The sequence below is a fragment of the Hemitrygon akajei genome, chromosome 19 (assembly GCF_048418815.1).
Source record: "Hemitrygon akajei chromosome 19, sHemAka1.3, whole genome shotgun sequence".
NCBI classification, from domain to species: Eukaryota; Metazoa; Chordata; class Chondrichthyes; order Myliobatiformes; family Dasyatidae; genus Hemitrygon; species Hemitrygon akajei.
In genome coordinates, this window is record NC_133142.1 from 16,445,951 (window position 1) to 16,473,718 (window position 27,768).

Sequence of the window (27,768 nt, forward strand, 5' to 3'; positions counted from 1 at the left end):
CAACACACTGCTAAAGTCCAGTCTTCTACCTGACTCTTGAAAATGAACTAATATTTGCCTAATATGCTTTTGGTTCACAAATATCACTAATTTTGTATCAACAATTTTAGGCAGGAATTTATATTACAAACTCCACCATGGACGGTCTCAATCCTGGTGGGTGGGGTTAGCAATACCATGCCGTAAAAACCCAACACTACTGAAACCCCGACAGAAGCTCCGAAGACCTCATCACTGGGAAAGGAAGGAGCTTCAATAGGCTACACCTTGCAAGACTAGCCTAGGACAGAGGACTCTGGTGAGCTGCTATCAGCAGTCTATGCCCCAGTAGGGGTGATAGGCTTAAGAAGAATTATATTACAGTAAAGAATGAAATAGTAATCCCATCATTTTCCTTCTCTCAATCCTTATTTCTCTACAATTATTTTTCATATATATGACCAACCACTCCCATTTAATTCTTCTGTCACTTCCTTACACTAAGGAGCAATTTACAGGAGCCAATTTACTTCCCTGCCTACCAATGAAAGGAAACCACGGGGCTGAAACAATGTGAAATGCTTTTAAACTCCACAGGAACAGCACCTGAGATAAGATTAAATCCAGGACCTTGAAGCTATGAGAACAGTGCTAACTATTCTGTGTTGCCATTATTAGACCTCAAAATTTACAGGATAAATTCAAGGTTAATGAAAACCAAACTGAGACAATCCTATTTCCACATCAGCTTGAGAGATTCACTTGCCCAGAAGCACATAGAACCTAACAGACATTATTTTCCAATTCTGAAGCTCATTATTATCAGCTAAGTAAGATCATCTTGACATTGGACATGCCATTAATCAAACTAGAGACCTCCATTTTCCGTATAGTGTAGCTCCTCATCACTTTTGAGGATTTGGCCATATGAAATTTCAGAAAACTAAAACAAAAATTATGACCCCCAAGGCAGAATGATGAAAGAGCAGTTCATATTGGGGAGTAGCAACATGAGAAGATAAAAGTACAACGCTACAAAATCTTGCTTTGAATTTTGCTAACATGCTTCCCTTTTTAATATGGAACAAAAAAAAAAGAAAAATAGACTACCTGTCTGATGCATTTCCAAAGCAGTTATTCTTGATCCAACAATAAATCAGATGAAAAGGAAAAAGAGGGACTGTCAAAACCACTTAGCGCTGTATTCACCTTTGATCCATTGAGAAAGTAGTGCTGTCCATCGTCACTGAGTGTTGCCCTGGTTTGAATTGATGCTGCATCACTCCCACTGAAAACAAATTAATAAATATGTGTGATGCACATTAGAAATTGGGTATCACCAAAATGACTTTCAATCGGTGAAAGTGAAATAGTAGCCTGCTTGTAAACTGGCATATAATGACTGGTTGTCCCAGTGGATGTTCATTATCTCTCTGTTGTTGAGAAACCTGTATTGAATCAGAAGACCACTTTGGCCTCCTTGAGCAATCCTGCCATTCATCAAAATCATAACAGATCTTCTACTTCAATACCATGTTGCTGTACTATCCATACATCTCATGATTCCCTTACTTCTGAATGAACTTAATGATTGAACCTCTACAGCCTCTGAAAGTAGAACATTCCAATGACTTATTAGGCTCTAAATGAAGAAATTTCTCATCTCATTTCTAATTGGGATACCCCCCATTCTAAGACTGTGACCCCAAATTTAAAACTGCTTAACCAGGAGAAACTTTCTTCCTACATCCATCTTACACATATACAGCAGTACAGCATAGAAACAAGTCACACTGTCCACCATATGTTGAACATGATGCCAATTTAAACTGCATACCCGTCTACACGCAGTCCATTTCCCTCAATTCTGTTAATTTATCTAAATGTGGTTTACAGCAACTTGACACTGTGTAAAAACAAAGCAGCACAACTCTCCTTCAAACTTTCCCCCTCTCATGTTAATGTTATGTCCTCTATTGAATTGAATTCCAGTTTATTGTCATTTAGAAAGCACAACTGCAATGCAGTTAAAAAAATGAAACAACGTTCCTCCAGAATGATATCACAAAAGCACATGACAAAACAGACTACAGCAGAAAATCCACATAACGTTTGGCTATCCCCAAATCCAGAGTCTGGAGAGGCTGCTGTGTATTAATATCACGCTACCACTAGTAGTTGACATTCCCACCCATGAAAAATGATTCTATCTACCCTGGCTGTGCTTCGCATAATTTTATATACAACAGCCTTTGGCTCTTCAGAGAAATCAATCGATGCTTTTCCAACCTGTCCTTATAGCTAATACTCTTGAATCCAGACAACGTCTTTGTGCAGAACAGAGTCACCTGTTTCCAAAGTCTTTGCATCCTTTGGACCTCTATCACATTAAGCCCTGCAAGAATTCTGCAAGTTTCACTGATATCTGATTCATCTAAAAGCTCTTAAAGATGGAAGTCTAAGTTACTCACTCCCTCCCCTACAGCAAATCTGTTACCCTTGGAATGGCAAATGTATCTGCTTTGTACTTACCCCATGGCAAGTATATCCCTTTTAAAATAAGGAGACCTAAACTATATACAATGCTCTAGGAGCAGTCTCACCATGGTTGTATATAATGGAAGCAAAACATGTTTCAAATCCTGTCATGAGAGTCTCTTAACTGTCCTTTGAAGTAGTACTTTATGCCACTCAGCAGTATCAAGCTATTATAAATATTCAAAACAAACTGTGGTCAATCAAAGTGGCAACTTGTAATGTACAGTAATAGCCACATCTAAAGAGAGTTAAAAAGAAGTGAAGGGATTGGTTACAGAAAACAAAACCAATATAACTACTTAATGCAATAATTATCCTATGAATGTTCTGCATTGTCGCAAAAGATGCATGAGCTTTCACTGGCAAACTAAGCCATAAATACTGCCGAGCAAAGCCAGCCTGCTTGCTGACATCACTGCTGCAGGGCACCAGAGACCGTTCCCTACAGCAATGTCAGAAGAGATGAAGTCTGTATTACAGATATCACTAGATTACATGGGAAGGTTTCTTTAAAGTCAGCCAACAAAACAGTGCTGGTTCAAAGGATAGCAAGTCAAAATCTCAATTAGAAACTAATTACAACAAACAGAGGATAAACAGGAGTAAAAGACAAAAGGGAAATAAATTGTAATATTTTAATGTTTTTTACCACAGAACAATAAATCATGGACAACTGTACTTCCAACAATGGAAAATGTGAAAGGCCATAAAAGCCAAATTCTTTTGAAATAAAGCATTTTGGAGAAAAAGATGTATCACAAATTGTGAAAAGAACAACCGTGAACGCAAAATAGCCAAGGTTAATTTAATCAAACCATGACTTCTTTTTAATCATTTGTTGAAATATTTTATTTATAACACATTCACACATTAATTCTCACAGTCAGCCTGCTTGTTCTTTTTCCTTTTTGCTTGCATTTATCACATTATAAGGTCAGTTTAGCACCTAGGAATTTGAAAAGAAGGTAGCACCTTCAAATAAAGCTGACAGGATCAAGAATAACATGCTTGGTTGTCTGAGAGATAGCCATACGTGATAAGAATAAAGACTGAAATTTCTGGAAATGCACAAACCAGGCAGCATACACGAAGACAGAAACAATGGTTAAATAGAAATAGAGTTAAGAACAGGCAGTTTCCTTGTCAAATTCTGGTAAATTTACAATACACTTGAAAGAAACAAAAGATGAAATAATTTCTCCATGCAGGTTTCCCTGTAGGTAATTAAGTTGACGATTGAAATGAAATCTCACCAGCTCAGAAGCTCTAATTAAAGACTCAGGGATTGAAAGACAACCTAAGTAATAGATGCACAAGATGATGTCAATGAATTTGTGCAGTTATTCAAAAGGACAATGGCTAATTTTGATCAGCTTCTGTAATTTTTCACTTGCCATAACAAAAGTGGCATAATCCTCTTAATAACTTCCCCCTTCCCCCAACATGTTTACAACTTAACAGCACAATACCTTGCTGTCTGCAAGAGAGTAAACAGTTGATGTTTCGGGCCAAGACCCTTCAAAGGATTTGACAAATGGTCTTGGCCTGAAACATCAACTGTTTATTCTTTTCCATTGATGCTGCCTGACCTGCTGAGATCTTCCATTGCTTTGTGTGTGTTAATTTGATTTCCAGCGTCTGCAGATTTTCTGTTATTTGTTTACAAGAGAGCTGGCTTATTACAACAGTAGCTTTATTCAAATGCAAAACTATCTGGTGTTAGACCATAAGACATAGGAGCAAAATTAGGCCATTTGGCCCATCAAGTCTGCTCTACATTTTCATCATGGCTGATCCAATTTTCCTCTCAGTCCTAGTCTCCTGCCTTCATTCCCTTCATTTCCTGACCAATCAAGAATCTATCCACCTGTGCCTTAAATATACATAAAGACTTGCCTGTGGCAAAGAATTCCACAGATTCACCACTCTCTGGACCAAAGAAATAGTTCTTCATCTCCATTCGAAAAGGAAACCCCTTTATTCTAAGGCAGTGTCTTCTGGTTTTAAACCTGCCTACCATAGGAAACATCTTCTCCACATCCACTCTATGAAGCCCTTTCACCATTCGATAGGTTTCAATGAGGTCACCCCTCAGTATTCTGAATTCTAGTGAATACAGGCCCAGAGTCATCAAACACAGCTCATATGACAAACCTGGAATCACTTTCGTGAACCTCCTTTGAACCCTCTCCAGTTTCAGCACATCCTTTCTAAGATAAGGGGTCCAAATCTGCACACAATACTCTTAAGTGTGACCTTACCAGTGCTTTATAAAGCTTCAACATTACATCCTTGTTTTTATATTCTAGTCCTCCTGAAATGAATGCTAACATTGCATTTGCCTTCCTCGCCACAGACTCAACCTGCAAATTAACCTTTAAGGAATCCTGCACAAGGACTCTCAAGTCGCTTTGCACCTCAGTTTTTTATATTTTCTCTCCATTTAGAAAATAGTCAACCCTTCCACTTCTTCCAAAGTGAATGATCATACATTTCCTAACACTGTATTCTATCTGCCACTTCTTTGCCCATTCTCCAAATCTATTCAAGTCCTTCTGTAGCCTATCTCCTCAAAACTACCTGCCCCTCCACCCATTTTCCTATCATCTGCAAACTTTGCAACAAAGCCATCTATTCCATCATCCAAATCATTGACATATAATGTAAAAAGAATAGGTCCCAACACAGGCCCCCGTGGAACATTATTAGTCACTGGCAGCCAACCAAAAATGGCTCCCTATATTCCCACTCTTTGCATCTTGCCAATCAGCTACTGCTTTATCCATGCTAGAATCTTTCCTGTAATACCATGGGCTCATAGCTTGTTAAGCAGCCTCATTAGTGGCACCTTGTCAAAGACCTTTTGAAAATACAAGTACACAACATCAACCAATTCTCTTTGCCTACCCTGCTTGTGATTTCTTCAAATAATTCCAACAGATTTATCAGGCAAGATTTTCCCTTGAGGAAACCATGCTGACTATGGCCTATTTTATCACGTGCCTTCAAGTACCCCAATACTTCCTTAAAATTCGATTCCAACATCTTCCCAATCACTGGGGTCAAATTAACTGGCCTATAGTTTCCTTTCTTTGCCTCTCTTCCTTCTTGAAGAATGGAGTGACATTTGCAATTTTCCAGTCTTCTGGAACCATTCCAGAATCTAGTGATTCTTGAAATACCATTACTAATGCCTCCATGATCTCTTCAGCCACCTCTTTCAGAACTCTGGGGGAGTGCACCAGCTGGTCCAGGTGACTTCAGACTTTTCAGTTTCCCAAGAGCGTTCTCTATAGTTACAGAAACTTCACACACTTCATGCCCCTGACGCCTGGAACTTCCACTATCCTGCTAATGTCTTCCACAGTGACGACTGATGCAAAATAGTTATTCAGTTCGTCCACGATTTTGTTGTCCCCCATTCCTGCCTCTCCAGCATAATTTCCTAGCAGTCCGATATCCATTCTCGCCCCTCTTTTACACTTTTAAGCATTTGAAGCAACTTTTGAATTTTCTTTAATAATATTGGCTATTTTGTATTTTACCTTCTTTACCATCTTAATGTTTTAGTTAGCTTCTGTTGGTTTTTAAAAACTTCCCAATCTTCTAACTTCCCACAAATTTTTGCTTTATTATATGCCCTCTCGTTAGCTTTTATGTTGACTTTGACTTCTTTTGTTAGCCACAGTTGTGTCCTCTTTCCTTCTTCCTCTTTGAGATGCATATATCCTGTGCCTTCTGAATTGCTTCCAGAAATTCCAGCCATTGCTGTTCTGCTGTCATCCCTGCCTGTGTTCTTTTCCAACCAATTCTAGCCAACTCCTCTCTCATGCCTCTGTAATTCCCTTTACTACACAGTAATGCTGATACATCTGACTTCAGCTTCTCCTTTTCAAGTTTTGAACATAACAATAATTCAGATTCAGAAAGTTCATTTTCGCTTTTGGCAAAAATGCAATTTTGATCGCAGACTTGTTTGAAGGCTAGATGAACTCGTGCAGATAATTAAAATCAAAGCTGGACTAAACAATTCATTTATAATAATTACAAAACAAAGAATTATTCATTCTAAAGTTACCATTACGAGGGAGAAGGTGCTTGGGGAAGCTGAAAGGTCTGAAGGTAGATAAGTCACCTACACCAGATGGACTTCACCCCAGGGTTCTGAAAGAGGTAGCTGAAGAGACTGTGTGGAGTCATTAGTAGTGACCTTTCAAGTAGATTCTGGAATGGTTTCAGAGGACTAGAAAATTGCAAATGCAACTCCACTCTTTAAGAAGGGAGGGAGGCAAAAGAAAGGAAAGTATAGGCCAGTTAGCCTGACTTTAGTGGTTGGGAAGATGTTAGAGTCCACTATAAAGGATGAGGTTTCGAGGTACTTGAAGGTACATGATAAAGTTGGCCAAAGTCAGCAATTTCCTTAAGAGGAAATCTTGCCTGACAAATCTGTTGGAATTCTTTGAGAAACTAACAAACAAGGATAAGCAAGGAGAGTCAGTGGAGGTTCTTTACTTGGATTTTCAAAAGGACTTTGACAAGGTGCCACCAATGAGGTTGCTTAACAAAATAAGAGCTTATGGTATTACACAAAAGGTGCTACCATGGATAGAAGATTAGGTGATTTGCAGGCAGCAAAGTGTGGAATTAAGGAGATCTATTCTGGTTGGCTACTGGTGACTAGTGTTGGTCTGCAGGGGTTGGTATTGGGACTACTTCTTTTCACATTATACATTAACGACTTGGATTACAGAATTGATGGCTTTGTGGCCAAGTTTTCAGATGATATAAAGATAGGTGGAAGAGCAAGTGGCGTGAGGAAGCAGGGTGTCTGCAGGAGGACTTGGATGGATTGGGAGACTGGGCAAAGAACTGGCAGATGGATTATAGTATAGGGAAGTGTGTGGTCATGCACTTTGGTAAAAGGAATGAAGGTGTAGACTATTTTCTAAATAGCTGCAAAGGGACTTAGGAGTCTTTGTGCAAAATTCTCTAAAGGTTAACTTACACGTTGAGTGGGTGGTGAGGAAAGCAAATGCGATATTAGTTTAGAGAAGACTAGAATGTAAGAGCAACGATGTGATGGTGAGGCTTTATGAGGCATTGGTCAGACTTCACTTAGAGTATCATAAGCAATCTTGGGCCACTACCTGAGAAAAGGTGTGTTGGCATTGGGGATGATCCAGAAGGTTCACAATTCTGGGAAGGAAAGGGTTAATATATGAGCAGCATTTGATAGCTCTAGGCCTGTTTCTCACTGAAGCTCAGAAAAATGGGGGAAGGGAGTCTCACTGAAACCTATCAAATATCTGAAAGGCCTAGTTAGTGAGGAAGTGGAGAGGATGTTTGCTCCAGTGGGCGAGTGTAGGGCCAGACGGCACAGCTTCAGAATAGAAGGACGTCCATTTCGGTGAGAAGGAATTTCTTTAGCCAAGGGGTGTTGAATCTGTGTAATTCATTGCCATAGGTGGCTGTGGAGGCCAAGTCATTGAGTATATTTAAAGCAGAATTTGAAAGGTTCTTGGTTAGTCAGGGTGTTAAAGGCTACAGGAAGAAGGCAGGAGAATGAGGTTGAGAGGGATAATAAATCCGCCATGACGGAATGGTGGAGCAGACTCAATGGGCCGAGTGGTCTGATTTTTTTGTTCCTACATCTTATGGTCTAAACCAAATGAACCTGAAGGAACGAAGGTCATCTTTAAGGTATATGAAGCTATACAGAACTGATTACCAAGTGTAAACATATTTTTATCATAGGTTCTCTAACTGCAATCCCTCTAATTTAAATGGCCAGATTTAAAACCGTTCAGTCTTTATTTTACATGCACATTATTTTTGGAAAGGTATTTAAATTTAAAAAGCACATTTCCTTTGTAAGTTGACATTGTGTTTTAGACATTAGGCTAACAATCCCAGCTCTGTCTCTGTGAGATATACAAGGTATTCTCACTTGGAAATGATTGAAACTCACTGCTTTACCCATTAGTTACATGAAACAAAATAATGACCTCACTTTTCAAACACCAGTCAACAATTTAAAGTCCGTGAGAAAGAGCAAGGCCCAATTATAACAGCAGTTCAATCATTTATAATTTTCTATAAAATATATTAAAACATACATTTTTAATTGTAATAATGCAGTGAAATGAATTCTAAAAATATCACTGGTAATACTACATATGGAGAACATACATTTCCAACAACAGTGGCCTGAGACTAGAAAGTTATGTTGAAAAACATCATCTGTAGAAACACATCTTGTTGATGAGACATCTATAAACTGTTCCATTACTCACAGTATAGCATGACAAAATGCTTCCAGTTGTTACAACATAGGACCATTCTTTCACAAAAAGTTAAGAGAGGACTCTTAAACATTTAATAATTATATAATTCAGTTAGCTCACTTCTTACCTTCCAGGCTCTGTGAGACAAAACGCTGCAACGTGCTCTCCTGTTGCGAGTTTGGGCAGGTATTTGGCTTTTTGCTCATCATTACCAACAATCAAGATTCCCTAAAACTCATACAGATTAGCAAAGGTCAGTTTCTGCTACACACACTGACAACTCGTTTTCAACTTTATTTACTGAAGAGACTACATCCAAGTATTTCGAACCATAATCTGATTACATCATCATTGACCATTTGACCAATTGGAACCATCTTTACACCCACAAATTTACCACAGTCACTGAATCTCATTTCAAATATCTGATGAAGTTTTAAGGGAATTGGGATAATAAGGGGTTAATGATTTCTGCTGAAATGTATTCTGTCAGCATAACTGAGTAATGTCTGCCTGACAGAATTATCTGGCAAACTACTTCTCTGTTTTAAACAAGGACAGAACTGTCTGATTCTGTAAAGTAACAGATGTTTGTGTGTCTGATAAAAACTCCAAGGCTGGCTACTCCTTTGTCTGACCCTCTGTACCTTGTAGTTTGACAATCTTGTACTAAGAACTGAAAAACAACTGCATATATGGATAATGATGGTCTCTTTGAACTGTATAAATGTTGCCGTACGTAACCTGTTGATAGAGGTCCAATACGAGCCCCCAGAGGGAGAGGAACTCTGTCCCTTTGGTGTGCGGCTCCACACCTCTCACCGGCTGAGTTTGAACAAATAAACTTGCGAAAAGGATAAAGTAAAGAACTGTGTGTGGTGTGGTTATTGGTCCGGCAAATATAAGTTCACACATCAACACAAAAGAAAAAGTTTGCTTCTAGACCTTATTTCCTCCAGTCCATTCTCTGATGTTAGTTATTCCATTCAAAAGGGGGAAAAAAAACAATTCTGACTAAATATATCTATTTAACAAGTCTCAATTTATTTTGTCTATTACTTTAATGTTAGGTATATTAGAGATAGCAACACACACAAAATGCTAGAGGAACTCAGCAGGCCAGGCAGCATCTATGGAAGAGAGTACAGTCGACGTTTTGGACTGAGACCCTTCAGCAGGACTGGAGGAAAAAAGATGAGTAGGGTTAAAAGGTGGGGTGAGTAGAGAGAGAAACTCTTCTTTTATATCTTTTTATTAATTTTAAACAAACATATGAGAAATATAGATACAGAGAGTTTAAGAATACATAATTAATAGGTTAAAGTATAAATACAAATAGATGATAATCCATATATAACCTCCCAAACTCATAGTGATTACGAAAAAAGGAGTAAATAAGAAAAAACCCTCCAAAAAAAAAAACACCTAACCAACATGGGCCATTGCATTATGTCAAATATACACAGCAGCGTCAATAACTCCGTACCTCCATCCAAATAATTAAGGATAATAAAAGTAAGGTTTAGGAAAAGTCAGTTTAGCTCATATGAAAATGTTGAATAAATGGTCTCCAAGTTTCTTCAAATTTAATTGAAGGGTCAAAAACAACACTTCTAATTTTTTCTAAACTCAAACAAGAAATACTTTGAGAAAACCACTGAAATATGGTTGGAGGATTAATTTCTTTCCAATTCAATAGGATAGATCTTCTAGCCATTAACGTAACAAATGCAATCATCCGCCGAGCTGAGAGGGATAAACAACTATTATCCACCATTGGTAAACCAAAAATTGCAGTAATAGGATGCGATTGCAATTTAATATTCAGAACTTTTGAAATAATACTGAAAATATCTTTCCAATAATTTTGCAAGCAGGGGCAAGACTGAAACATGTGGGTCAATGAAGCAACTTCAGAATGACATCTGTCACAGGTTGGATTAACATAAGAATAAAATCGAGCAAGTTTATCCTTAGACATGTGAGCCCTATGTACAACCTTAAATTGTATTAAGGCATGTTTAGCACAAATAGAAGAAGAATTGACTAATTGTAAAATTTTCTCCCACTGCTCAGTGGGTATAAGACAATGAAGTTCTTCTTCCCACTCCTTCTTAATTTTTCCTGATACTTCTGGCTGTATTTTCATGATCATATTATAAATGATGGCTAATAAACCCTTCTGGCAAGGATTCAGAGCTAAAAATTTTTCCATAGTGTCCATTGGACATAATTTCAGAAAAAACTGTAACATGTTATTCAAGAAATTTCTAACTTGCAAGTATCTAAAAAAATGAGTTTTAGGCAGATTATATTTATTAGATAGCTGTTCAAAGGACATAAAACTATTGTCTAAAAAAAATCACGAAAACATGTTATACCTTTTGTTTTCCGTAATACAAAGGTGTGATCCATAAAAGAGAGCTGAAAAAAAAAGTTAGATATAATAGGGCTTGATAAGATAAACTTATTCAAGCCAAAGAATTTACGAAATTGAAACCATATTCGTAATGTATGTTTAACTATAGGATTGGTTATTTGTTTATTCAATTTAGATAAAGCAAAAGGAAGCAAAGATCCTAAAATAGAAAACAATGACAAGTCTTGTACAGATTTACATTCCAAATTTACCCATTGTGGGCAAGATACTATAATCGATTCTTGTGTCCAAAATATTAAATATCGAATATTAACTGCCTAATAGTAAAATCTCAGGTTTGGCAAAGCCAAACCACCCTCCTTCTTAGGCTTCTGTAAATATGTTTTACTTAATCTAGGATTTTTATTCTGCCACACATACGAGGATATTATGGAGTCAATAATATCAAAAAAAAGATTTAGGAATAAAAATTGGTAATGCTTGGAATAAATATAAAAATTTGGGTAATACTATCATCTTAATAGCATTAATTCAACCAGTGACAAAGATAATGGGGACCACCTGGTAACAAGTTGCTTGATTTGGTCAATTAAAGGTAAAAAATTAACTTTAAATAAATCCTTATGTTTCTTGGTAATTTTAATACCCAAATAAGTAAAATGATCTGTAACAAGTTTAAATGGTAAGTGTTTATAAATTGGAACTTGCATATTTAATGGAAATAATTCACTCTTATTAAAATTCAGTTTGTAACCAGAAAAGCTACTAAACTGAGTAAGCAAGGACGAAATAGCAGGAATAGATCTCTCAGGGTCAGATATGTATAGTAACAAATCATCAGCATATAATGATAACTTATATGTCCCTTCCCCACAAGTAATACCAAAAATATTAGGTGATTCACAAATGGCAATGGCTAAAGGTTCCAAAACAATGTCAAATAATAAAGGACTTAAAGGACAGCCTTGCCTCGTACCACGGGATAACTGAAAAAAAGATCTCTGATTATTGGTAAGAACCGAAGCCAAAGGTTTATAATATATTAATTTAATCCATGATATAAAATTTAAACTAAAATTAAAATTCTGCAACATATTAAATAAATATGGCCATTCAATTCTATCGAATGCTTTTTTCAGCATCTAAGGAAATAACACATTCTGGTATTTTAGATGAAGGAGTATAAATTATATTAATTAATTTTCTGATGTTAAAAGATGAATGACGGTTTTTAATAAATCCGGTCTGATCTTCAGAAATAATTTTAGGTAATATATTTTCTAATCTAGTGGCCAAAATTTTGGTAAAATCTTAGAATCCGTATTCAGCAAGGATATAGGCTGATAGGATGCACATTCAGTGGGGGCTTTATCTTTTTTAAGAATTAGAGAAATGGAGGCATCATAAAAAGATTGTGGTAATTTACCTACAGTTAACGCATCTTTAAAAATTTTACAAAGTCAAGGAGAGAGTACAGAAGAAAAGGATTTTAAAAATTCCGCAGTATAATCATCCCCGGACCAGGGGCTTTACCTGAATTCATTGAAAAAATAGCCTCTTTTATTTCGGTTTCCGTAATAGGTGCGTCTAGAAATACACTGTCTTCTGTTGTTAATTTTGGGATATTCAATTTTCTTAAAAATTCATCCATTACAGAAGAATCCTCAACAAATTCTGATTGATATAAAGAGTTATAAAAATCTTGAAAGGCTTTATTTATCTCTTTATGATCAATCATCAAAGTGCCATCTCATTTACGAATCTTGGTGATTTGTCGTTTAACCGAAGCAATTTTCAATTGATTAGCCAATAATTTGCCAGATTTATCTCCATGTACATAAAACTGGGTATAGATTTAATTAACTGATTTTCAATCGAAGAGGATAACAACAAACTATGTTCCATTTGAAGTTCAACTCTTTTTTTTATAAAGTTCTTTACTGAGGGGGGGGTCACTGAATAAATCTTATCAATTTCTTTAATTTTATCGACCAATATTAATATTTCAGAATTAGTTTGTTTCCTAACTCCAGCAGAGTATGAAATAATCTCTCCGCGAATAAATGCTTTAAAAGTGTCCCATAATGTTCCAGTAGAGATCTCTTCTGTAGAATTTGTTGAAAAAAACAAATCAATTTGTTGTTTAATAAAGAAAGTCTGAGTCCTGCAGCAAAATAGAGTTGAACCTCCAAGATTTAGCATTAGAAGATGAATCCATTGTCTTAATAACTTCAAAGGTGCATGATCAGAAATGGTAATGGAATCAAATTTACAATCGATAACATCTGTGAGTAAACGATGATCAATAAAGAAGCAGTCAATTCTTGAGTAATTATGATAAACCTGAGAAAAGTATGAAAATTCTTTATCGTTAGGGTGTAAAAATCGCCAAATTTCAGAAATTCCAGAATCAACCATAAAGGAATTAATAAGAGAGGCCAATTTATTCGGAAGAACCTTGGTGGGCTTAGATCTATCCATTAAAGGATTTAAGCAACAGTTAAAATCCCCACCCATTATCAACATGTATTCATTTAAATTAGGAAAGGACGTAAATAGACATTTAAACAATTCAGGACAGTCAGTATTTGGAGCATAAACATTAACTAAAACAACTTTTTGAATGAAAAGTGAACCAGTGACAAGCAAAAATCTACCTTGTGGGTCCAAATTGTTTCATAGTGTATAAAAGAGGTTGAAGAATCTATAAAAATGGAAACGCCTCTTACTTTGGCTTGGGAATTCGAGTGATGCTGTTGCCCTTTCCAAAACCTAAAAAAACGTTGACTATCCACCTTCCTCACATGAGTCTCTTGTACAAAGATAATATTAACATTCATTCTGTGGAATACTTTGAATATTTTTTTCTGTTTGATCGGATGATTTAAACCATTAGTATTCCAAGAGGGAAGTAAGTTCAAGGAGGAACCGGAAGTTATGACACTCCAACCAATTTTGTAGTTTCGAGTCAGCCCATGAAGTAGAACTAAGCAAAAAGCAAGAAAAAAAAGAATCCCCCACTCCCCACCCTCGAAACCCCAGAAAAAAAGCCAAAAAGAGGCAAGCAGGCAAACTAATACTAATTTTACCCCCATGTCTCAAGACGGCAACTCAAACGAAAAAGTACAAAAAAGACACAAACCACCCATATTTTTTTTAAAAAGGGTTAGTATAAAAAAGATTAAACTATAAAATCAGTGTTATATAGATATATAAAACAAAAGGATTAAAAGAAAAAAAACTAAAATGTTAAAATCCAAGAATGGATAATATTGTATTAGTATTTTAAAAGAAAGTCCTTAATCTTGTTCAGACACATCCAAACGGATGCGACGTATCCAAGCACCAAGGTCTTATGGGAAAAAGAAATGACATCTTAGGAAAAAGTTTCTTTAAAAAAACCTTAATATTTAAACATTAGAGATATAAAAAAGTGTATATAAACTTAAAAAAATCTAATGAGTTATTTTTAAAATGAACAGAATAATAATATAAAAAGAACAAACTCAGAATAAACCAAAAAAAAATGGACCTTTACTTAAGTGTGTAAAAAATACACTATCAACCATCACGTAAGAATCATCAAATTATAAAAGGTCCGAATCTATAGACTAATTATTAGCATAAAGAAAAAAGTTAATACAAATAGTAAAAATACAATACATTAGTCAACTCGTAATGAAAAAAGTACTATTCTTCAAGGAATCTGAGCATCTGCTGGAGATTTGAACAACCGACAAGTCTCATCTTTGAGAGTAACTCTCAATTGTGCTGGAAATAACGCTTGTTTGTAGCCTTTCTGATGAATTTCTGACATAACCGATTTAAAAGCCATTCTTGCCCTCAAAACTTCGGGACTGTAGTCCTCCAGAATACAAAATTGGAAATTTTGAAAGCTGATCGTACCCATTTTCCGGGCAGCCCGAATCAGACGTTCTTTAGTATGAGGATAATGAATGCGGAGAATCACTGGTTGCGGTTTCGTACCTGGAGCTGGTTGAAAACGAGAAATGCGATGCGCACGGTCGATTATTGGAGGGGTATCCAGAACTTCTGAGCCGAATACGTCCATTAAAAATTTAGAGAAAAATACAGTCAGATCACCGTTCTCAAAATGTTCCGGAATCCCAATTAGCCGAAGATTTTGTCTTCAAGACCGGTTTTCAAGATCAGTAATTTTAGATTTATAACGATCCAGCAGTTGAGAAGTTGAAGATTGCTGTTGTTCCAAAGTTTCAATTTTGCGATCTCTCTGGCAAGCGGCATCTTCGAGTGCTAAAATTCTTGCTTCTTGTTGTTGAGAATCCATTGTAAGTGATTGAAGTTTTACATTGACTGGCTTTAAAATTTCATCGAGTGTAGAAAGCTTTGGGATTAGTTTATTCTCTAGTTTTTCAAGTCTCTCGTCCTTAAGTTTTGCAATTGCTTCCAAAGTTAACGGTTCTTTCACCTGTTTCGATTCCTTAGGTTCTCGTTGTTTAGACATTTTAACGAGTTGAAAAATAATTCAAACAGTTGAAAAAAATTTCATAAGTATCAACCCCTTTAGAATAGGTATAAACAGGTCAATTAGGGGGTGATTGTAGATAGAAAAAAGTAAAAGGATTGGAGTGATGCCTAAAACAGTCTCACTCCATAAGCGCCATCTTGAGACCCTCTGAGAGAGAAACTCAAGGTGACAGGTGAAACCGGGGAGGTGGGAGGGTGAAATAAAGAGCTGGGAAGTTGATTGGTGAAAGAGATACAAAGCTGGAGAAAAAGGAATCTAATAGGAGAGGACAGAAGGCCCTGCTGCCCCAGTACACAACAGCAAACATGATAGCACTGGCCACCACAGACTCATAGAACATCCTCAGCATCGTCCAGCAGATGTTAAAGGACCTCAGTCTCCTCAGGATTGTAATTGTGTTTCCTTCTGTTGTTTCACTATTTTCCAAAATACTTTTAGCCTTTATCAGGTTCTGAAAAGGATTTTCAGCTCTTTTGGATGAAAAAGGATGAAAAAGGATTTCATCCTTTTCAGCTCTTTATGCCTTTCGGTAGATGCTGCCTGACTTGCTGAGTTCCTCTAGCATCAGTTTAGCTAGCATGAGTTATTTTGCCTTTAGCTAACTGTTCCTTTTTTCACTTCCTTCAAGGAGTTCCTTCTCACACCATCTGAAGTTGTGACCTTCATTTGCCATCTAATTCTAGCCATATAATGGAAATCTGCTGTAGCTTGGCACAAATTTCCCCCTAGCTAGGTAATAGTGAAAACATCCAAGTTCAAAAAAAAATTATCATTGTGCTTTTTTCAGTCACGAATAGAAACAATTAATTTGACAAATTTTTCTGGACATCAATGTAAACAATTAGCAAATTCTGCAGTCAAACCAATTTCAGAAGGAACAAAGTTCTTGACTTCGCCTGTATAAATGGTTGAAAACAAACCATGAGAAAGCAAGACCTGAGCGAACTGGATTCAGCAGAGAAGCAGAATTAGTTTAGAAAAAAATTGGGAGAGTACACGATTCTTGAATCAAAGCAAGCAGAACAATTTGCTACACTGCAAAACTACCAGCAAACAGAATTCCTGCCAAGGTCCTACCAACTATGTAAGTGATACCATACGGACCATTCGCAGGGTAGGTTTAGGGGACACATTTCAAATGGTGATCAGAAAGGTGTCAGGATCTAGAAAGGCAAGGATGGGAAGAGAGAAATGGGCCAAATCTTGTTATGCTTGTTCAGTGACACTAACTAGGCTTTCAAATGCTGCCTGAGAGGAGGCATAGAATGGAGGTAGGAAATGGAGCTAAATTAACAAGTTTAGGAGCTTTTCTTTAAAAGGCCATACTGATTAATTGTTTTCTTACTCTGGAACGTTGAAACACTGAACTCAATTTTCCCATTCAAATCAATGATTAACATTTACTTAGTCAAAGGAATGGCAAATATCTGTATTACCTTCAGTCCAATTGCTTGATGAGCTGCCAGAGTAACAGCAATGGACCCATCCAAGGAAGTAATTTCCCCAAGACGTGCATACATCGTATTTGATAGGCCAAGGCCACCTGCAGAGAACGGGTACCAACAAATTGGCAGTCGCATTTTTGTCAAAACTCAAATAAATCTGGTAGTTAATTAATGGACATTGTCCCAATTATGAATGTATAGCTATTTGAATGTAAATTATTTGACTAGCAAGTTTATATATCAACATTAGCTTTGTTCCTCAGTACTTATAAACTTACCGTACTCTTCGGGAATCTGTTGTCCAAAAAGGCCCAGCTCTTTGAGCCCTCTCATAGTTTCGGATGGAATTTTTGCATCCAAATCAATATTCTTTGAATCAACTGTTGAAGAAGAAGAGGCCAAATTATATATTCACCTCATTACGTGTTAATATATATATATATAAAACATGCCTATGCTATTACTAATCAACCTTTTATCACAGTTTTAACTACCTCACCTCTCATTTCCTGAAGCAACTTGACTGATTTTCAAAGACATTTTGTGGCGTTTTTGAGCAAATTTTAGTAGTAAATTGAGTTTACTCCATTTTTGCTCCAAAACAGTGAAGCACAGTGTTTGGTCCACAGGATGCTTTTGTATAGCCCCCTTGAGTGAACTGCAGGTTTCTACCGTCTTGGTATCAAATACTGAAGTATATCCTGACTGACAATTCTCTGAGTAATGCAGAGACCTTCTATTGTAGGGTTCCCCAAACTGTAGTCCATGGACCCCTTACTTAATGGTCTACGTCCATGGAGTAAAAAGGTTGAGAACCCCTGTTCTAATGTAAGAGTGAATTCCACACACAAGAGCAATGTAAACTACGTCTCAAATTAAAAGTGCACCTGGGATATTTGTGAATATCTCTAACATTAATAAAGAGTGAAAAATATTCAGAATTTCTCAAAAAATTAATTTAAAAGTTGCAAACAGAGCATACAAGTTAAACCAATTAATTCAAAAATGCAAATTACATAAACATACCTCTTCCTCTCCACTAACTAGTGCTTGAATCTTAGTCATGCAGCATATAAAAAGGCTCTTTGGTCTACCAACTCCGATCTGACCATCAATTCAAATCTATATTTATCCGTTTACCAGCTCTTGACTTGTAACCTACAACACCTTGATGTACAAATACTTCCCAAAAATTGTTCATTGAATCTGTCAATGTCAGAACACACTGACAACTTCTTTGAAATGGTAGCGTTAACTGTATGAGTAAATTCCACCCACTGAAACAGGTTACGCCCCAAACTAGGAGTGTGCTTATTTGTGAATGTTTCCATCATTAGAGAAGGATGAAAAGTATTCAGAATCTATTTTTAAAAAATGTATTTTTAATTTTGATTCTTCTGCAAGCTTACAATTTTTCTTTTCCATTAAGCATTTATTCATTCTAACTGTATACTGCCAAAGAAATAATTATTTATGTGTGAAGTTGATTTGACATTAGAAGTCAAGCAACCTTCATGCCTTTCTACCATCCTTCCATGCTGTGTTTCTATCTTCAGGTATCTTTGGGCTTACCCTTAATACTTCCCCAGGGCCCTACTATTCATCAGATGTCGCTACCAATATCAAACCTCCCTAAATGCATCACCTGAGACTTCAGCATTGAATTCCACCTGCTTTTGCTCTGCCCAGTTTACCAACTGATTACTATCATTCTTATCTTAAAACTGACTTCCTCACAATCAGCAATAAGAGTATCACTGTTCTCTGTATACTTACTGATAACACGTCCTGCATTCATTAATACATATAAAACAAACAAGGATCCCAGCACCAATCCCTGTGGTACATTATTGATTCAATCACTAACACAACATCTATGGAATAAAGTACAGTCTACGTTTACACAGATGCTGCCTGGCCTACGAGCTCCTCCAGCATTTTGCGTGTATTGCTTGGATTTCCAGCAACTGCAGATTTTCTCTTGCTTGTCATAGTTATATGGGATTGCTCAACAATTCTGTGGTCACCATCCTAATTAATCTTTGCCTTTCCAAGTGAAATTACCCAATGATTTCTTGATCACTAATATATTATATAAAATTATCCAGTTTATCGCTGTTGTCCTTCTTAAAGTTCCACATTTGCTCTCTTCCAGTCACTTGACACTTCACCTGTGGCAACAAAAATTTAGATATCCTCATCAAGGCCATAGCAATCTCCTATCGCAAGTGGGGACACATCTCATCAGGCTCTGGGTATTTATTTGCCTTTATACCCATTAAACATATTTTTAATCTTAACATGCTTTAGAAATTCACCTTATCAAATGAAATCTCCAAATATCTTTCCCTTTAGTGAAAACAGATGAAAAGTGTTAACATAAGACCTTGCCCACATCACACATGGACTGGTCCTTCAGTGCCTCACAGGTCTGGCTCTTTACCTAATCATTCTGTTGCTCCTCACATACTGATAAACTCTCTCAATATATAGAACAGGGTGGACTTGAATTCTTTTTACTGGTGCTGGTTCAGCAGTCAGACCCCCCAGTAAACTGCAGGGACGTTGGTGCTTCTCTGCTCTATACGATTAAGACCACTCTGAAAGTTTGGAAATTCCTGCACCTGGCCATTAGAAGTGATTTGGATTGGCAGTCTGCCCTGCCACAGAAAAGTTGGGCACCTCTCCGAATAAAATGTTACACAAGAGAGAGCTCCAGCCTACAAGCTGAAACACTCACATTGATAAGTTTACAATAATTGTACTTTGCCTTTTGTGAAGAGAGAAATGTCCATGTGGACACAAACAGGAATAGCTTGAAATGTTTTGAAAGCAATTTGATTTCTAATCTATTGAACTGTCATACATCAACACATGCAGTAAGAGCTGGTGGATATTAAAAATATTTTTAGTAATTGAAAATCCGGTTAATCATAAGTAGCAATTAAAAATTAAAAAGCAAATAACATGAATAAAAACAAAGATATTCAAAATTGCTGCCACTACCTTATTGTTCTCATATGGAAAATGTCCCATATAATCAAATCAACTCTATATAAATAATATTTCTTTGATAGTATATAGTTAGATCAGAAAAGAAAAAATATATATCTGACAGAAGAATACTTATCACTTAATTCTACAAATACAAAGGAACTGGCAATGTTTTCCTTTTTTACTTTGATACTGATATATAGACTAGCCTTTACAGCTGAAAGTTCTAGCTATATTAACCTTGCCATAGTTTTTAAAAGAAACAAATTGAACTATTAATAAACAAGAGAAAGATGCTGGAAATTCGAGCAACATGCACAAAATGCTGGAGGAACTCAGCAGGCCAGGCAGCATCCATTGAAAAAGTACAGTCGAGGTTTTCCATAGATGCTACCTGGCCTGCTGAATTCCTCCAGCATTTTGTATGTGTGTAACTATTTATAAAGTTAGTTTTTACAAAGCTCAAATCAATACTTTTCTAATGAGATTCTTTCTGGAAAACAAGCTCTATCTACCAATGTATATTTCCATCATTCCTTGAAATATACCTAGTTTAAATCACCATTTCCATTCCAACTACAGCCTCTTTATGACTAAGGTCTTGAGCATTATATTTGTTTGCTTCGCTACTTTGAGGTGACGGATTCAAGCAATCCACAATGCTAGAATACCTCTGTGTTCATGAATCCCGGTTAAATTGCACCACTAATGTGTTTCCTCAATTCAAGCACCACTGCCTCGTTTTTTTTACACTTATGTTAAGGTAATTTGGTCCTGTTGTCAATGGAGGCAATTTCAATATTACTCTCATGGCATGATTTAAACATCTTTGATCGAGGAACATCACAAGGGTGGTCAAAGTGATATTGCTCTTCTAATTAGCATGCAAGATCCATCTACTCCAAATCCCAAACTGTACACAGCTGATATAGGAATCTTAATTAAGGTAAAGATAATTGAATCAAAGCCTTGACAAATTCTTCTCAAGAATCATAATATCAAGTAGTACTGACGGAGACCTTTTGGCCCACCATAAATGTTCTGACTACATTTGTTTACATAACACATTCAGGCAATACCTTCCAGGTATGATTTGCAAAGTAAACTAATTTTCCTTCAAATCAATCAAGTCCCTTTTGGTAGGTGAAAGTTGTGGCCTAACCCTATCCACTCCCACCATCTCACTCATCTCTAGTGAAAGGTGCGGTTTTACTTGTCAGTAACACTCATTGAGATGGTCAGCTGAACAGAAATTGTGGACTTTGTCCACAATTGCCTAACTGGAAAGGGTGGAAAAGGGCAGTTCCAGATAAGCAAACTTAAGCAAACATAAGCTGCTATGTTTGAAGAGGGATATGGTAGAAAGTTTGCTGTAAACCATTTATTTTCATACAAAGCAGACTCTTCATAAACACCACTTCAAGGAAGAGTACCTCAGCTGCAATGATTTATTTTAAACCACCTTTGAACAGCAAGTCGAGAACTACATCCATATCTAACTTTGTTTAGTGGACATTGCCTCTAAATTCATTACTGCTCTTGGAAGGAGGCAGCATTTATTTTGAGGTTTTCATCAGGTCTTATTGCATTTACTTTTCAGTGAGGCTGTTCTTAATTCTCATCTCTTGGTGAGTAATTTCCTGACTTTGTCAAAACTTCTTTCTTTTCTTTTTCAATCTTTTTATTAGTATTAATAATATTATGAACAAAATACAATTGATATATTAATAAAGGGATTACAAACATACAAATTCCCATTACACATGAAAGAATACATAAGCAATGATTACAGTATAAATAAGTTTTCCCAAAACATGAACCATACAGTATATGTATGAACAAGGTAAATCTAGATATTTCATAATATATAATATAAAAAAGAAAAAAATATATATTTGCAAAATTGACTAACCTATTAATCTAATATCTAAAGAAAAAAAAGAAGCAAAAAAGAAAAAAAAAGAAAAACTAAAAAAAAGAGAAAGAAAAAAAAGGGCTGTTTATAATATCTCACAAGAATACATAAACATCAATGTCGTCAACTCCGATCCTCTCAACATAAATAAGATTAAAGCTGAAAAAACCAATAAGCTTGGAACAGGGTCATATTACATCATATGAAAATATTGAATAAATGGTCTCCATATCTTTTCAAATTTAATAGAAGTATCGAATACACCACTTCTAATTTTTTCTAAATTTAAACATAACATAGTTTGAGAAAGCCAATGAAATACAGTGGGGGGATTAATTTCCTTCCAATTCAACATAATAGATCTTCTAGCCATCAAAGTGAGAAAAGCAATCATTCGACAGGCGGAAGGAGATAAATGAAGTGAGTCCATCATCGGTAAACCAAAAATTGCGGTAATAGGATGGGGTTGTAAATCGATGTTCAGTACCGCAGAGATAATATCAAAAATATCTTTCCAATATTTTTTCAAAAGCGGACATGACCAAAACATATGAGTTAAAGACGCGATTTCCGATCGACATCTATCACAAATAGGGTTTATATAAGAATAAAAATGAGCTAATTTATCCTTGGACATATGGGCCCTATGTACGACCTTAAATTGTATTAATGAATGTTTGGCACATATAGATGATGTACTAACTAATTGAAGAATTCTATCCCAATTCTCAATAGGAATAATAAGATTAAGCTCTCTTTCCCAATCATTTTTGGTCTTATCAAGGGGCACTGAACATATCTTCATAATTATATTATAAAGTTTTGATATAAGCCCTTTTTGAAAAGGGTTTAATTCAAACAAACTCTCCAAAATATCTGAAGACACAAAATTTGGAAACGTAGGAAGTACCGTACTTAAAAAATGCCTAACCTGTAAGTATCTAAAAAAATGAAATCTAGGCAAATTATATTTATTAGATAATTGCTCAAAAGACATAAAACAATTGTCCGAAAATAAATCAGAAAATCTTAATAAACCCTTATTGTCAAAACTTCTGTATAACACTAAATCACATTTTTGAATGTTCTGCTTAGCCTTTGATTGATATAGCTGCCCTGCAGACTCGAACGAAACAGGGAACCTACACCACTTGCATTGATATACGCCCACAAAATGTAACCCCCCCCAGGCAATATCTAAGCTCTGGGTTCACGCCTTATGCTGCATCCATTGACTGAAGCATACCTGCATCTATGGCCATATTGATCAACTGGAAGGAGAATTTAAGCTCCTTAAATACAATTTTTTCTCTCTCTACAAGATGAACTTGACAGTGTAGAAATTTACTTGCAATAACAAAATAGCATTTTATCTGTAACAAAATGGAACCTGTATGGTACCAGAGTGCTTTGCTAATAGCGTTCTTGCAAGATTATGCTGGTGGATTGAATCCTCATCAAACTGCAGACCAGTGGATTCGATTACTGGAAGAATATCAAGTACAGTGATTAAGCTGCAATACAGGGTGCCCTCGAACTGAAGGTCTACTTGGGTATAAAGCAGTGGCTATGCGGTCTGTTTTATTGAAGCTATCGCTGCCTCTTGTTTATGCCAGCCTTCTCTTACAGCAATTAAAATAAGCATACCTAATGTTAATTCACTCTAAGTTAATTGTTGTTTGTTATAAGACGTAACAAAAAAGTGCTTGACACTTTACAAATTGTACAAATTATAAAAATATAACCACGAAAAAAAAACAATGATTCCACATTAGACAAAAAGAAAACGCACCATCCTCATTGAAAAACTTTTCCACGGGCACAACAAGTTGACTGATCTCCTCCAACTCTTCTTTGCTGATCTCTGGATAAGGAAAAACTTCGTGCTGTAAAGTATATAAATGTATTGAATGTTCATTAAACATGAGGTTACTTTCAATCCAAAATCCTCAGAATAAAATCTTAAACTGATTATCTTCCTCACTGCTAACTGTCTTGTTTGGAATTAGAAAGCTCTAGAACAGGGGCACCCAACCTTTTTTATGCCATGGACCCCTACCATTAACCGAGGGGTCCATGGACCTCAGGTTGGGAACATCTTCTCGAGAATATTGAGCAGAAGTAGGGAACCTGGGTGTCTACATTGACTTTAGCTCCTGTGAAATCCCGTTTCATTGGCAGTTAGGGGCAAGAAAACTATTCCCTGATTACTTTGCAGTATTTGCCCTCCTCCATGGTAAATAGCACTTGGAAGCAGTACTGGAAGTAGCAAGAACTTTAAGAATATAGAGTGTACATTTGGAGAGGCTCTTCAATACCCATCAAGAACAACCAGTTGGATCGCTGGACTGAGACCCAGGACAGAAGCTGGCTCTGCCACGTCTGATCATGAGTCGTGGTGGCGCAAAGCGTACTTATTTGTCATCTACAGCTACAAATGTGGGTGATCCACCCTGGCTTCCATCTATAGCCCCCATTATCAATGAAACCAGTCTTCAATCAATTCATCCCACATACAGATGACATCCCAGCAGTTTCTGAATCAGGTACTGTTCTGGTACGGTTACATCAGCATGTACTTGACAATGTGGGGGAAAAAAAAACACCCAATCACCTTCTATATACAAAAACGGTTAATTGCCCCAGATTCTGTCTACTCTCAAACAGTAAATCGATGGAGGTGCTAGGAAAGTAATCGCTACTGACTGATAAGTTCAGTAATGTCCAGTTAGGCTTCACCAAGACCACTCAGCACAGCCTTGGAGCAAACAGATGCCAAACAGTCAAATTCCAGACGATGAGAGAATGGTTGCCTTGATGCCAAGGCAGTATTTGACTCCGTGGGGTTAAGGGGTTTGTTGGGTGTTGCTGGGTGGTGTGGCTCCAAGGGCCTATTCTGCGCCATATCATTAAATAAAAAAATCAGGGAACCCTGGTAAAATTCAATAGGCAGTGTGGGATAAACAATCAATTGATTGGAGGCAACCCTCATACAAAGATGGTTGTCAATGTCAAACTTATTAACTAAGTACATATACGTTATTGTCTACTACTTCAAAATTCATTTTCTTGCAGCCATTTACAGGAAAATAAAGAAACATAAGGGAACTTATGAAAAGCAACACACAAAGACTGACAAACAACCAAAGTGCACATGAAGGCAAACATGAGTTGTAGAATCCTTGAAAGTGAATCTGTAGGCAGTGGAATCAGTTCAAGATTCAATTTTATTTGTCACAGTGCAATGTGTTGCTTGTGTTAACCACCCACTCCCCCAAGGTGCGCTGGGGGCAGCCCACAAGTGTTGCCACACATTCTGGGGCCAACATAACATGCCCACAATGCTTGGCAGAACACAGAACACTAAAAAACAGAACGAGAAAACAACAGCAAAACGAGCCTCCACACCTCCCTCCCATCCACACAGTCCTTTAACTTTAAAACAGTCCATAATCTTCAGCCCCCAGTGGACCGACATTTGCAAGCGAACACGCAGACATTGGACTTTTGACTACCCAGGACTCACAGACCTGGGCCTCTGGCCAGTGAGGGCTGGCTTATGGATTTCTGACTTCTCCCTCCTTTGGTCTATTATCATCTATCGGTTTTGCTAATTTTGAGTGAGAGGTTGTTGTTAATCAATTTTCAACCTCCCTCCCATATGCCGACTCATTACCACCCTAGATTCAACCAACAACAGTGGTGTCATCAGCAGACTTAAATATGGCATTGATGCTGTCCTTAGCCACACAATTATAGGTATTAAACAAGTAAAGCAGGGTGATAAGCTCGCAGCTTTGTGGTACATCTTTGTTGCCAATCTTTACTGACTGGGGAGATGAGGAAATTGAGGATCCAGTTATATAGGGAGTTCTTGGAGTTTAGTGATGAACTCATGGGATGATAGTATTGAATGCTGAGCTGTTGTCAATGAAGAGCATTCTGATGTATGCATCTTCACTGTCCAGATGTTCCAGATCTGAGTGAAGGGCCAATTTATTGACATCTACTACCTATTGTGATGGTAGGCAAACTGGTCAGTCCTCAAGCAGAAGGTGATATGTTTCATCATCGAAGCAGGTAATCACGTTCTTCTTGGGCACCAGTATGACTGAAGCCTGCTTGAAGCAGGTGGGGCCTCTGAAAACTCAGTAACTCCTAGGAAGAAATAGTACAGGCCTGCGTACAAGAAACCTGGAGCCAACAGTCAGGCATAGGTGAAAAATCTAAAATTATACAGTACACTTGTCAGCACAGTAGTGTAGTGGTTAGGACAGTGCTTTACTGTAATGGCAACCTGGGTTCAATTCCTGCTGCTGTCTGTAAGGTGTTTTTATGTTAACCCCGTGACCATGTAGGTTTCCTCCCACGGTCCAAAGACGTACCAGTTGGTAGGTCAGTTGGTCATTGTAAACTGTCCCATGATTTGGCCAGGGTTAAATCGGGGGTTGCTGGGCAGCACAGCTCTAAGGGCTGAAAATGCCCATTCCATGCTGTATCTCAATAAATAAATATATAAATCCCAGACACCTAGATAACCGGTCTTCATTTCATCAGACATGTTCCTGCCTTACTCCATAACTTGGTTTATTTGTATTTCTACAAAAGTAACCACAATTTGCTCTCACAAGCATAAAATATACATGCATTCAACTGTGTGTGTGTTTTATATATATACACACACACAGGCATATACACACACCCACCCCCTACATATATACATACACATGCACATATATTCACATACACATATACACACACACCCACCCCCTATATATATACATACACATACATACATATACACATCCACCCCCAGCACTATCCCAAACGGGCCAAACCCAGCACACCCCCGCCATTCAGACCCCTGTTCCTGGGTACCGTACCTGGTTAATTTTGCCCAGAAACAGGTCCTTAGCGTAGGCCAGCGTACGACTCTGAGAGCTGAATCCGCGGCGGTGAATAGACAAGAGCCGGAGGACAGCGGGGCGTTTCCTGGCGGCCCACAGCAGCGCCCTGAGGGAGAAGCACCCGAAAGCGGAGCCGCTCATCGCCCACGCCGGCATGGATCAGTCCCGGTCTCAGGCCCAGGCCCGCCCGTTCGACCTCTCGAACCCGCCGCACTTCCGTCACTATTATCGCGCTGCATTTCGGCCGTCGCCACCAGCAACGGGTAGCGCCCCTTCCGTAAACAAAGACCAAAGGTTTATTACTGTGTTGGAGTGGGAGTGGGGGTTACAGGCAAACTCTGTAAGTGGCAAGCAAACTAAAAGTACCAAAAAACGAAAACAGAAACTTCGGGCAACAACCTTTCCTTGCAAATAGTTAATTTTTCTGACTCGTGAATTTTAATGCTCTCCCTGAAGCCCTCCACTTGAAGTTCAGTAGTGGACATTGCATATTCCATTCCCGCAAATATTTATTGGATTAATTATTTCACGCATAAAATCAGTTATTAAGGGTCAAAGAAATTATTCATCAATAATCGGATTGATATACAATGGAAAACTCATTCATCAGAGTGCAATGTTTGTGTTTTTCAGAAAGAATAGTTGGTAAAAGGTTGAAAGTTTCAGCATAACTAATTTCTTCTACAAGATCTGAGTGGACTAGAAATGCAACTGTAGAAGACTAATATGTCACCAACACATCTTCTGGATCTCAGTTTTTGACTAAGCATTTGTGAACTCCAAAATTATTCAATTATAAGGAACAGTGATAGTATC

At 37.2% G+C, this 27,768-nt stretch overlaps 1 protein-coding gene across 2 annotated transcripts in view; it reads right to left on the minus strand.

Annotated features, from left to right (window-relative positions):
• Positions 1-27,170, minus strand: part of acad9 (acyl-CoA dehydrogenase family, member 9) — a 68,333-nt gene extending 41,163 nt beyond the window's left edge. For both annotated transcript variants that reach the window (XM_073072158.1, XM_073072157.1), the window contains exons 1-6: positions 26,929-27,170; positions 23,838-23,931; positions 17,415-17,516; positions 17,128-17,234; positions 8,929-9,029; positions 1,189-1,267 (exon numbers count right to left, since the gene is read on the minus strand). In XM_073072158.1, the coding sequence (XP_072928259.1) occupies positions 1,189-1,267; positions 8,929-9,029; positions 17,128-17,234; positions 17,415-17,516; positions 23,838-23,931; positions 26,929-27,108 (663 nt within the window). In that variant the 5' untranslated portion in view covers positions 27,109-27,170. The remainder of the gene's footprint in view (positions 1-1,188; positions 1,268-8,928; positions 9,030-17,127; positions 17,235-17,414; positions 17,517-23,837; positions 23,932-26,928) is intronic.
• Between the last annotated feature and the right edge of the window lie 598 nt (positions 27,171-27,768).